The sequence below is a fragment of the Sciurus vulgaris genome, assembly GCF_902686455.1.
Source record: "Sciurus vulgaris genome assembly, chromosome: 2".
Lineage (NCBI taxonomy): Eukaryota > Metazoa > Chordata > Mammalia > Rodentia > Sciuridae > Sciurus > Sciurus vulgaris.
The window spans coordinates 35,892,073-35,905,204 of record NC_136462.1 but is presented as its reverse complement, the minus strand read 5'-3'; the positions used below and the strand labels follow the sequence as shown (position 1 = coordinate 35,905,204).

At 43.1% G+C, this 13,132-nt stretch overlaps 1 protein-coding gene across 3 annotated transcripts in view; it reads left to right on the top strand.

The window, feature by feature from the left end:
- Positions 1-13,132, top strand: part of PLEKHH1 (pleckstrin homology, MyTH4 and FERM domain containing H1) — a 47,109-nt gene that overhangs the window by 6,827 nt on the left and 27,150 nt on the right. For all 3 annotated transcript variants that reach the window (XM_079126584.1, XM_079126583.1, XM_079126585.1), the window contains exons 2-4: positions 1,440-1,613; positions 10,628-10,690; positions 11,321-11,470. In XM_079126584.1, the coding sequence (XP_078982710.1) occupies positions 1,488-1,613; positions 10,628-10,690; positions 11,321-11,470 (339 nt within the window). In that variant the 5' untranslated portion in view covers positions 1,440-1,487. The remainder of the gene's footprint in view (positions 1-1,439; positions 1,614-10,627; positions 10,691-11,320; positions 11,471-13,132) is intronic.

Sequence of the window (13,132 nt, the reverse complement as noted above, 5' to 3'; positions counted from 1 at the left end):
GGCATATATTCAAATAGAGAGACCAGTATAAAGAACTGCCATAAATCTGTCACTCAGCTTTAAAAATTATCAACATTTTGGCACTGGGGCTGTATTTTAGTGTAGAACACTTTCCTAGCATGTGTGAGACCCTGGATTCCACCCCCAACACTGCCCCATCCCCCCAAAACATATCAACATCTTAACAGATCTTATAAATCTTCTCCCTTTCTTTGCCCCTTCCCTGGAGTATTTTAAAGCAAATCCCAGACAAGATATCATTTCACCTGTAAATCATAGGTATCTCAAACAGATGAAAAATTTTAAAGATTATCAACCTAAAATGTTAGCACTCGTTCCTTAAAATGATCTAATACTAGGTGACCAAATGTCATGGTTTGGGCAGACCGAATTTATGCTGTGGTCAAGAATAATGACTAACAATGCCCTGAAAGGGGATTTGCAGATCCTGGTGGTTGGTTATGCCTTCCAGCCCTTCTCCCCTGCCCACTCACAACTATGCCTCTATCTCTTCTCTCATGTAGATTTAGGCATGCTTCTTCCTTTGCTCATCCTTGACCTAGTTTTTCTTCTCTAAAATTCACCCAAGAGGCCGCTGGGTAAATTCCCCTGGCCAGGGATATTACAGGTGTCTGCTTGATTTGTTCTGAATTTGTACAAAGTTTTTTCCAAAGATTTGTGGCTTTCTTCAGGGGTTGGAGCAAAATATTTAGCAGTTTCCTGGTTTGATTCTTACAACTTGAATGAGAATCTGTTCCAAGGCAGGATGATTCAATGACAATAGGACCCCTGCTAAATAGAAAATTGTCAGGGAAATTCAAAGCATTGTGTTACCTTTCCACTTTCCCCGTCTAACATCTGTCCAGGTGTAGTAGAATCATAACTGCACTAGGAACCAGGGTTCTTCCTCTAGTTCACTGTGACCTTGGATGAATCACTTACCCACCTTAAGCATTCCCTACACGCTGGCCTGTCCCATCCCCTCACAGTCTGCCTCTTTCCCTGCTCCCATTTATCCAAATATCAATTGGCAATTGTTGTGCATTTTTAACTTTGTAATTAGACTTTCCTACGAGCTCCTTGAAAAACTTAAAGATGAGGATCTCTCTTTAATTTTTTATCTCCGTGGCCTAGAACAGGGTCTGGCACATAAATGGTTGCTGAATGAATAATTGAAATACCAAAGAGACTTCCTTCTCACTTTGATAAAAATTAGACCAGGTTCTCCTTAAGTTTCCTCAGGTTCTGTGACTTCCCAGGGTTGCTCAGCTAGCTTATGGTGGGGTGAGATACACTGAGCTGAGGAAGGCGGTGTGGGACAGCAAGAGCACAATGATTTTCTCCATTTCCCAATCTTATCTTCTCTTTTGGTCTCCTCTTCCTCCTCTTTTCTCTATACAGCCACTCCTCACACACTTATTTATCTTTTCTTCTCTCAGAGTGCTGATTCTTAGAGTTCCCTGGAAAATCCACAAGTTGATTCCATCATGGCAGAACTCAAGGTGGAGACTCGGGCCAGTGTTGACTGGCAGAAGCGCTGCTTGGCCCTGGAAACGCAGCTTTTCCGGTTCCGCCTCCAGGCCAGCAAGATAAGGGAGCTGCTAGCTGACAAGGTGAGACCCGCAGCACCAGGAGCTGCCTCCCCTCACTGTGGGGCGTCATTGTCAGAGAGTGCCAGAGTCTGAAGGGGAGAGTTGGTGAAAGTAAACTTTAAATGAGATGCTTTTCCATGCTTGTGAAATAAAACCCAAGGTAGCTTTTTGTATGTTTGTTTTTGTTTTTGTTCTTGTTTTAAGACCATAATCTGAGCGGTTCACTATATTGTCATCTGTCATTTCTCCCTGCTGTACTTCTTCATAGGCACACTGAAGAAATGATAGAATTCTTCTTGGTCTTCTATAACCTCTTAAGTTACTTGTGCCTCCTGTGGAAGCTTTATTATCCCTGTTAACATTTCTTTTTTCTTTTTCTTTTTCTTTTTCTTTTGGTACTGGTGATTGAACTCAGGGCTGCTCTACCACTGAGATGTATCCCCAGTCCCTATTTTATTATTATTATTTTTTTTTTTTTTTCAAGACAGGGTCTCACTTAGTTGCCAAGGCTGGCCTTTAGCTTTGAATCCTCCTGCCTCAGCCTCCTGAGTAGCTGGGATCACAGTTGTGTGCCGTGCCACCAAGCACAATTTCCTCTTAGCATTTCTTTTTCACTATGGGCAAGGTGTTGTTTTAGGAGAAGAAAGCACATCTCCATCCTACTGTTCACCTTTTATTAAGAACATAAGATGCTGAAGGTCTGGTTTTCTGGGGACAAGGACACAAGCACTGGAGTCAGACCTACCTGGCTCTACCACTTACTAGCTATGTGAGCCTGGGCAGGTCCCCCTCACCACTAATGCAGGGACATAAATGTCTACCTCTCAGAGCTATTTTGAGAATTATATCAGATAACAAATATAAAGGTCTTAGCATAGAATTGGTCTTAAATGGGAACAGTTTTATCTTTACAGGCTTTGATGGGCTGTTCTGGGAAACTTATCACCTTTCATGTTTCAGCTGACTTCTAGAGGCATTTTAGAGCAAAACTCATGAAGAGAGTGGAGATTCACACTTAAAAAAATAGATACAGGACTGGGGCTGTAGCTCAGTGGTAGTTTGCCTTGCATGTGTGAGACACCTGAGTTCGATCCTTAGCACCACATAAAAATAAATGAATTAAAATTATTTAAAAAATAGATGTACACCCACACACACATATACACACACATATGTATTCATTCTGTATATATCATGGGGGAATGGAAGTACTGTGTTTAAAGGATTCAAACCCAGCTATAGCCTCATGTTCAGCCCTTTTTATTTTTTATTTTGAGACTAGGTGTCCTTAAGTTTTTGAGGCTGGCCTCAAACTTACAATCCTTCTGCCTCAATCTCCCTAGTAGCTGGGTTTACAGGCGTGTATCTGCACCTGGATAGACAGATGGATAGATATAGATATATATACCTTAAGTGAATCAACCACTCTTTCTGTAGTTTTTTAAAAATATGTTTTTAGTTGTAGATGGACACAATACCCCCATTTGTTTATTTATTTTTTTAATGTGGTGCTGAGGATTGAACCCAGAGTCTCATACATGCTAGGCAAGTGCTCTACCACTGAGCCACAACTCCAGCCCTCTTTATGTAATTTTGATTATAGTATCAATCTGTTTAGCAAACCTTTCTTTCTTTCTTTCTTTCTTTGGTACTGGGGATTGAACCCAGGGACCTTAGGGTCTTGCTAAGTTGCTGAGGTGGTATTGAACTTGTGATCCTCCTGAGCCACTGGAATTACAGGCATGAGCCACTGCCCACAGCTCACAAACCTTTCTTTCATAGAAGGAAGATAAATTTCAGTTTAGCCCTCTTGAAGTAATATCAAAGTCTTAATGAGTAAACAACCTGTTTCATCGATAGTCCTGTAACCTGGAGCCCAGGAAATCAAATAAGTAGCATCAGTTCCGCATGTCCATGGCAGGGGATCTGGCCTTGGACTAGCCTAGACTAGAACTCCTAAACATCAGGCCTGTTGGCATTGCTGTCCTTGAGTTCAGACTGTGCAAAACAAGCCCTGCAGGTTCCTGCCAGGTAGTGCCAATGGAGAGGGAAGAATTCGGCCACCTCAGGAAAAGGGCAGCAGGCCTTAGACAGTGGTTCTCAAAGTGTGGCCAGAATCACTTGTTAAGCACACTCCTGTTAAGCACATCTGTTCCTGGGCCCCACCCTAGACCTCTTGATCCAGGTCTTCAGGGTGCTGCTAGTCTCTGTATTTAACAAGCTCCCAAAAAATGGTTTTGCACTATGAAGCCTTGCCTTAGGCTATAGTGTTGGGGCACATGGGAGGCAAGGCAAGGGTAGGTAGCCAAGTGGCCTGAAGTGCCTCAGAGGGAGGACACTTATGTGTCTAGCAATAATTAGGACCACGAAGTAATCTTCTAAAAACCCTATGAAACACCTACAAATATTAGATTAAATATTTTAAATATCCTTCTAAATACAGAGATGAGCACTGGACAAAGGAAGAGGACACCTTAGGGAACACAGCGAAGAGGGAAGAGCCAGGGTGGTGCTCACCTCGTGGCTCACCCCGTGGTGTGGAGGGTGGAGAGGGGAGGGCGTGGGAGGCAGGGAGAGGGGGCCCGCCTTCAGGAATGTAAGGTTTCAGGTTTGAGTTCTTACATCTGTGGAGACAGAGATGAGGTTTGGCTGGTTGGATCTGAGGCTGAAACTGAGTCTTCCTTCCAAAGTCAGGACTACTGAAGGCTCACCATAAATAAAAAGGTAAATGACAAGAAATCCATCCATCAGTGCAAGAAGATGGCAGTAGTTTCTCAGACTTAGGTAAGGCTCTGGGTAGAAAAAGCAAAAATAAAGAAAAAGAAGTCTTTAAGAAACTGGTAATAGTACTAGTTTTCAGTGTTAGGATGTATACCACCAGTGTGGTTGAGGAGACCTAAGTTCTGGACCAGGAGTAACACTGGGGAACTTTGTACGAAAAGATCCAAAACCTCTCTGGAGAAAGAAGACCTCAATCTAGATCACATGGGATGCCCACAGGAAAGAGAGTGTTAGTGAAGACGAATATATAATCTAAAATGACTGATGCTTGGGGAGTAATCTACAATGAGTGAGACCCCACCTACATGACAGACAATTGGACTTCCGATAATAGAACTTTTGGCAAGAGACAATAAAATAAATGAGTTCAAAACTATGAAGAAATAATACAGAAAGTTGGGAACATAAGACAAGAACACAACAATATCCAGAAAGGTCAAGTCAACTTGAAAACCAAATAGAACTTCTAGAAAAGAACGTGTTTTAACTAATTTTTTTTTTCTTTTTGGGGTACTGGGGATTGAAATCAGGACCTCACACATGCCGGGCAAATGCTCTACCACTGAACTGTACCCCCAGCCCAGAAGGGAGACTAAATGAACAGATAGACCTGAGAAATCATCCAGAATGCAGCACAGAGAAATAAAGATACAGAGACTGAGAATGAATGCTAGAATGACAAGATTCCAAACGTGAAGAAGAGAATAAAGGAGAGGCATTACTTGAAGTGATAATGGCTAAAATGTTTCCAAATTTGGTAAAAGATCTGAAACCTCAGATTCAGAAAGCATAAACCTAAACATATAAATTTTTAAAAATCTATATATGCTATTTTAGCTGTGAGAAAGAACCCAAAACAGCAATGGCTCAAACTAGACAGATGGTTCTTACTTTTTCATGTAGTGTTTCAAATATAAGGAGTCCAGTTCTAAGGTGATGTCTTACTCGTGTTTAAAGGTGTTATCCAAATTCCTTCCAGTTCCCTTTCCCAGAGGTTACCTGTGTTCCTTCTGCTCATATTCCACTGACCACATCTTTGCCACATGGTTGTACCCAGCTTCAAGGAAGGTTGAGAAATAGTCTTTTTTGTTGTTGTGGTGGTGGTGGTGGTGCTGAGGATGAACCTAAAGAATCACACACCCTAGGCAAGCATGTTGTCCCTGAGCTACAACCCAGCCCCAGGAAATAGTCTTTATTCTCATCAATCATGCGCTCAGCTAAAAGTTGAGTATTCTATTTATAAGACAGAAGAAAAGAGAAGGGGAGAGCATATAATGGGAAACAACTAACTATCTTTAAGTTTAGAATAGTAAGAGTCATAACAAATAGAAATATAGTACATATAACTTTAAAATCAGTAGAGTGAAATAAAGTCTTAAATCTAGATAGGCAACAGAAAAAAAAGTATAGCAAAAAGGAATATAGGTTGGGCACAGTGGCACACACCTGTAATCCCAGCAATTTGGGAGGCTGGCAAATTCAAAGCCAGCATCAGTAACTTAGTGAGGCCCTAAGCAACTCAGCGAGACCCTGTCTCTATATAAAATACAAAAAGAGGTGGTTGGGCATGTGGCTCCGTGGTTAAATGCTCCTGGGTTAAATCCCTGATACCAAACAAAGAAACAAACAAACAAAAAAAACCCAATATATAATAAGAAACAAAATGCAGTGGTAGAAGTAATTCCAAATATATTGGTCACAAGGAGACATATGAGAATAAGAATATATATTGCAGCACTGACATATAAAAAATTGGGAATATTCTAAATATCTTAGTAGGGGTCTGGATCAATATATTGGGAATACTACATTGCAGTTAAAAAGGTCTCAAGTAGAGCTACATATAATCAACAAATCTCAAAAACAACACTGGACAAAAAACATCAGAAGAGTATATATAGTACAATGTGGTTTAGGTAATTTTAAAAACCTACTAAAAGTATTCTCAGTGGTAGAATACTTGCCTAGCATACCCAAGGCCCTGGGTTCAGGCCTCAACACTGCAAAAAAACAAAACAACAAACAATTCTCTATGGTTTCGTACTGTTATTTCTCATCCCAGCTCCACATCTGAGTATTTTATATTTTGGGGAATAAGCATATGATTTCAATTAAACTGAAAATCTGCTGCTATGGAAAAGAAGCAAAAAATTGTTGTCTTTGATTACAACAGAGTTGAAACTTTTTAATAGCTAAACTGGTATTGCAAACCCAAATGCTCACAGGTAACTTTGATAAAGGTGACAGTGAAAAGAGCCAGGTGGGCTCTGTGAGAACTCATGGGCATGGGCTTAAGCCACATGTTGCCATAAGAAAATGTAATCCTGGTGTGGTCAGATCTTCTGATTATTATTATTATTATTTTTTTTTTGAGAGAGAGAGAAGCTAGAAATTGAGAATTATTTGTGGAATCTGGATTTTTGTGTGACATTTGAGATTCGAATGTGAGAGACCATATAGTATGGTGACTAAGAGTGTGAACTATGGAACCACCCCACTTGAGTTTGAATCTTGGCTGTGAATCTAATGGCTGTGTGACTTTGGGCAAGTTTCCTTACCTCTCTGCTTCAGTTTCCTGATCTATACTATAGGGATACAGAAAGTACCTGCCTTTGTTAAGAAATTAATATGAGTTAAGACTGCTTACAACAGTGCTGGACATACAGCATGTGACTCCGTTTAGCTATATATATGTAGGCTAAAGGCCCACACCACTATGTAGGTCATAGAAACACTCTTTAGGTTCATAGTTGGCAACCTTTGACTTAAACCCATTCTTCATGTAGGTGAATTCTAAATAGGATGACATGTAATCTATCATCTTATCCAGGACACTCTGAAGAGAAAATGAAAGGAGGCTCTGTTACTGATTGTGCTGGGACAGCAGGTGAACATCAGACTGTCCCAGGAAAACTGGTCCCTCTGGTCCTAAGTGTCATCTTTGTACCAGAAAGCACCAGTAAGCAGCTCCTGTCTACTTACAAACCAGCGAGTGCCAGGTCATGCGCATGCTTTACAGGGCACTTGACGTCATCCTCCTAACAGCCCTTTTGGGGAGGTGCTTCACTGCTCTCTTTTTGCTGGTAAGGAAAGTGAGGCACAGGTTAAGGGATTTCTCTAAAGCCACACCATGGTGGAGTTGGCCAGGTTCCAGAGCCTTGGCTCTTACCTGTACCAGTGGATACAAGGCGGTGGCAGGAAAGTTAAACCTCCTTTTCAAAGAAATAGTGGAGACCGAGGATCGTGTGGCTTTCAGTTCAGGCCTCTGCTTGGCACGGTAGGACTATGCTGGCTGCAGGAGAGTGCTCACTGCTCCTGCCACATGGGACTGCTATTTCACAGCATTGCCACATGGAACAAGAAACAAGAACTGTGGACATGGGGCTTGAATACCAAATTGGTGCCAAGTGCATTTCATCAGGTTCCTGCAGCCAATTCTAGGGTAGCTTGTGCATCATATGTGCAACTGGTGAAAGTAGATCCTTGTCAGCCACCTAAATCTGACACCTCCTCAGCTGATGTGTCATCACAGACCCACACACTAAGCTCAGCTGAGGACACTGTCCTGGCAAGCCCTGTGAGAGAAAGGACAGAACCCAAATAAAGGGAGGCCCATCCATCCTGCCAGATTTTCAGAGCTCCAGGTATGGCCCTTCAAGCAAGTGTGGAGAAGAAAGATCTAGGCACAAAGTGTTGATGCCAGGATTAAAGGGAGAGCCTGGAAACCCCCAAAGACATTTCAGCTTGGCCATCCCTGGAGTATTCCAGCAGCAAGAGAGAAAACATTTTCATAAAAACAAGAAAAGAAAATGTTAAAAATATCCTTTCAAACAAGGACAGTAGAATGTTGAGTATAGCAGCAGATATGTGGGATTATTATCTTTTCTTTTTAAAAAGTCCCGTTTGTTCAAAATGTTTTCAATATTAAGAAACTAGTTTTAGAGGGAAAAAAAAAAGTGCCTCAGCATAAAAGTGAACACAAAATGCTTTGAGTGTGTCAAGTGTCCTTGCTGGAAAGATAAGAATGACGGGGAGGGTTGGCAGCAATGAGGACCACCTGGCAGCCTTGAAGCAGCCAGCCAGGCTGGGAGGAGACCCTGGCCCAGACTGGTTCCTTGCCATTCCTTTTGCTTTGGTATTGCTATACTTTAAAGGGATGGATAATAAAATCTTGAGGGGAAAAATTCTCGCTGCATTGCCAATGACAGTGATTTCTGATTCTGACTAGTATTGTTGACCACTCTTGATCCAAATGAAAATGACCAGCTGGGAGGTGAGAGTCAAGTTTGTTCTTCACTCTACCTTGGTCTCCATCTCAAAATTGGAAGACAAGTTTTTCCAAGACAGATTAGAAAAAGTCAGACTAGAAAAAAATAAGACAATTATTACAGAAGATCATATAGAAGTCATAGGCCTTTTTTGAGCTGCAGAGCAAATGTTAGAACAAGTGATCCAGCCAAAGGTCAATCTAGGAAACCTGTTGAGTGTCCAAGGCCTTCCCAATCAATATTTCATTGTATTCTTTAAAAAGAAAATGCTCCCAGTCATTGTCTTAGTTATATTCTTCCTGCAAACAGGGACTCTTGGGGCAACTCACAGAACCCCAGTTCTGCCCAACACCCATGACTTGGTGAAACTTGTGTGCCTTTTCCTGTGCAGCTCACTGGCTCCAGTATCTGTTTCTTGATTGCAGGTTTCAGTTTCATGGAGAGAAAGGACCTGATCAGCTGCTCAGGTCTGGTGTTGAAGAGGGACGGGTTATTTAGTACCTATCTGGTCACTGGGAACCACCAACACTATGTATCATCCAACCCTTTTTCTCCTGCATCACCAAGTAGAATTCATTTTATACTGGATTTATAACCATAGTTGGTTTGTGTCGTGCCATTGTCTATCCCTTGGCTAAAGACCAAGGAGCTCGTCCAGGACAGGCCTAGTTTGGGAAAGTACGTCTGGCTCTACTTGAGAGGAATTGCACAGTTCCCTGGTAAATTTCAAGCCAGGGTCCAAGTCAAGGGGAGGAGGTGGAGTAACCTGAGAAAAGGTGAGGTCTGCTCTTGAGGTGGGTGAGGGGCAGACTGGAGCATGGAAAGTAGAGGGCCCTGATCCTGCCCAACTTCATGGAAGATTGTAGGGATATGCATCAAGTATATGTATAATGCATACAGGTTGCCCCTGGGGCGGGGCAGGCTGGGGGGAAATTAGCTGGCACCAGCAAGACCCAGGCATGGCATTTGACACGACTGTTGGCTGTATGAATTTGCTGTGCCTCTGCAGGACCTCTCTGTGCTGGTGTGAGTTTGGGTAGCACATGGTGGTGCCCTGGCAGGGGGAAAATGGGAGCTGATGTCCAACCCACATCCTACTTGCCAGTCTGGGTTCATGAAGCTGCAAAGAATGTTGCCATGACTGTGGCTCATGTGCAGCTCCTCAGGCTGCAGCTTAGATCTGGTCCCTGATGATCCTTCATATGCAAGATTGTCAGTTCCTTTGCTTGGTCCATTTGGTATAAGATTCCAGAATTACTGAGTTCCTCAGACCCAAATGATAACACGCCTCTTAGACTTTTTTATTTTTTATTTTTTGGCATTGCTGGGGATTAAACCCAGTGCCTCAAACATGCTAGGTCAGCTCTCTACCACTGAGCTACGTCCCCAGCCCAAAGACAGACTTTTTTAAATGTAGAGGCTGGTGTTATAGCTCAGTGGTAGAGCATATGCTTAGTATGCACATGACCCTAGGTTTACTCTAATCCCCAGCACCAAAAAAGGTACTTGAGCCTTTCTTTCTATTTCTTTAAAATTAAAGAAATCAAATGTGGTAATGAGTGTCATTGTACCCAGCCAGTGAGATATTCTGGATGGGGATGGACAGTCTCCCTGATGACTGAGGTGGGCTTGTGTAGGAATATGGCCCACGTTGGGCATGTGGGCAAGCAGTGGCATGGCCCTGCCTGCGACCAAGTGCAGAGAGGAAGGGGCCTCTGCAAGAGGAGACAGGAGGAAGGATGGGGCAGGAGCACTCAGGAAGAAAGACTTAACACTGCCACCCCTCCCCAGCACCCTTCACCTAAACTCAGGATCAGGGAGTTGAGAGTTGCCATGAAAATCTTTGCCTTGACACCTTTGAGCTAGTTGAGATGGCAGTTGAAGCCTGACCTGAGTGTGGTGTCTGTATACTTTGCTGAGTGTCCCTGATGCCATTTTCAGTTGGGTCATAGCGTGTATATCTCCCCTTCCTTTCTGACTGAGCAGATGCAGGAGCTGGAGCAGAGGCTGCTGGAGGCAGAGCAGAGAGCAGAGAATGCAGAGACCCAGGTAATGGGGAAGGGGATTGGCTCGAGTACGGAAGTGGGGCCCACTCGGCACACTGATGAGCCCTTTTAACAGGGGCAAAAACAACAAAATCAAAACCAGGTGTGGACCTGAACATATGAAGGTACAAGGAGTATTCTGTGCAAATGAAGGGGTCTGGGTAAGGTCAGCGTAATTAGTCCAGTAGGCCTTGCTATGCTGTGGGAATAAATGAAGCTGCAGTGTCAGAAGTTTGTCACATTTAGTTCTCATGTATAGAACCCATCCACTGAGGGTTAGCCAGCAAGTCTGCTCTCACGGTCATTCAGGCATCCAGGCTGAAGGCGCCTCCTGTCTTATAGCTGCTCCTTTAGAGCTCACAACCTTCTTGGTTGGTTGGCAGGGAAAAAGTGGTAGATGGGCCACAACCTAACTGGTCTTTTCCAAGTAGCCAGAATGAGTGTCTTGCTTGTCCATTCTTTTTGTCCAGATAAGGACTTAATAAATGGTCACTTAATTAATTGGAACAGACTGCTCTGAGTAAGGGCTCCGCCTGAGAATCATGGGCTAGGACATCCCATCCCACATTACCGTCCATTGCACACTCACCATATGAGTGATGTGAGACCTCATGAGGGCATTGGTACTTTTCAGGTGGGTGTGATGGAAGAGAAGGTAAAACTATCCAATCTGAAGAATGTGGACTCCACAGGGAGCCTGCACCAGAAATATCAAGAATTGCTGAAAGCCATGCAGGGCAAAGATGAGCTCATCAGCCATTTGGAGGCTCGACTGGAGAAGCAGGTAAGGGCTAACTTGCAACAGAGCACCAGTCCCCCCAACATCTGCACCTACTGGCCCCCAGTTTTTTGAACCCCTCTGCTTGAGGCGTAAAGTGATGGAAATTCACTCCCTCATGAGCCTGTTTTTTCCCTCTCTCTTTGAAATAGTGATTTTATTTACTACAGATATATAATCACAAATGAGATTACTACATCACTTGGTAGTATTTTTAAAATTTTATTTAGGAAGATACATGCTTTGTTCCGTAGTGATGAACCTCTTCTTTTACATGGAGATTTGATTATTGGAAGATTCCCTCTCACGTCTGTCCATTAGAGGCCAGGCAGAGGATATAGGGAAAAAAACTTTGGAGGCAAATAATCTGGGTATGAATCCCACCTTTAGTACCTGCTGCTCTCTTGTGAGCAAATTGTATAAGTTGGTGATTCTAGTTTACACATTCACAAAAAAGGGGTTATAATGCTTCATAGGGATTTTGGGAGAATTAGGGAAGATAATCTCTATATAGTATCAGATACGTGGTCAGTGCTTGGTTAGGAGAACTATTCCCTTTCCATGCTGGCCTGTGCCTTGCCAACACGTGCTACACAGTTCTTGTCTGTAGTGTGACCAGAATCACACACGACTAGACAGTTAACCCTGGTCAGCTGTTTAGCCAACGTTTCTCAGTGAACCTGAGTAGACAGAGGCCTAAGTTGTTGCCTCCTCTGAAAATCAAAGCCTCCTTTCCTGAGTATGTGGAGCCACTATTCAGGATTTCATCTACAATTAGCACCCTTACTCCCCAGAGGTCTTCTGGAATGCCCCACTACCAATACCTATACCCAGCCTCCTCCCCTTGTCAATCTCATGAACCTCATCCCAGCTCTGTCCCTTCCCTCTGCCATTGGCTTTATGGTCCAACCTCCCCCTGGTGTCAGAGCTTCATCCATTTCTAACAATGGACTCCACAGTAGGGTCAGGTGACTAAGTTTCTACATGTGCATTCTCCATGAAGATTCCAGTTAATTCTGGCAGATTTGTAATCATTCATCAGCATTTACTGGATGTGCCTTTATATGCTGTGGGGCACTGTGTGTTCCTGCACAATCATGGGAAAACAGTTCTTACACGTGGAAGGTCTAATCAAGTTTAGAGATACCCTAGCTTCCCTTTTGAGGGGTTTATGGAAGAGGCAGCATTCTGGGGATTGATGGGCAAAATGACTCCTGCTAAAGTTCCTTAAGTTAGAAAAAAAAAAAATTATAATTATAATCAATAAGTCAAGATTCCAAGAGAAAGAATACTTTTCTGTGAGAGTCAAAAGACCTGGTTTGAGTCTCAGCTGTGCCACAAACTGACAATGGCTACTCATTTCATCTCTCGGCCTCAGTTTGCACTGCTGTATAAAGAGGGTACCAAATTAGGTTAGGGGTTCACTGACTGCTTCTGTAAAGGACCCAAGAATAACTATTTCAGGCTCAGTGGGCCACATAGTCTCTGTGGCAACTGCTCAGCTCTGCTGTTGTGGTGTGAAAGCAACCAAAAACAATCCATAAATGAATGGGCATGGCTGTGTTCCATTAAAACTTTGTTTACAAAACTAGGCAGGGGATAAACAGGTAGAAGACTGGGTTGGCTGTGGACCATTGTTTGCCAAACCCTGAACTCGGTGACCTTTAA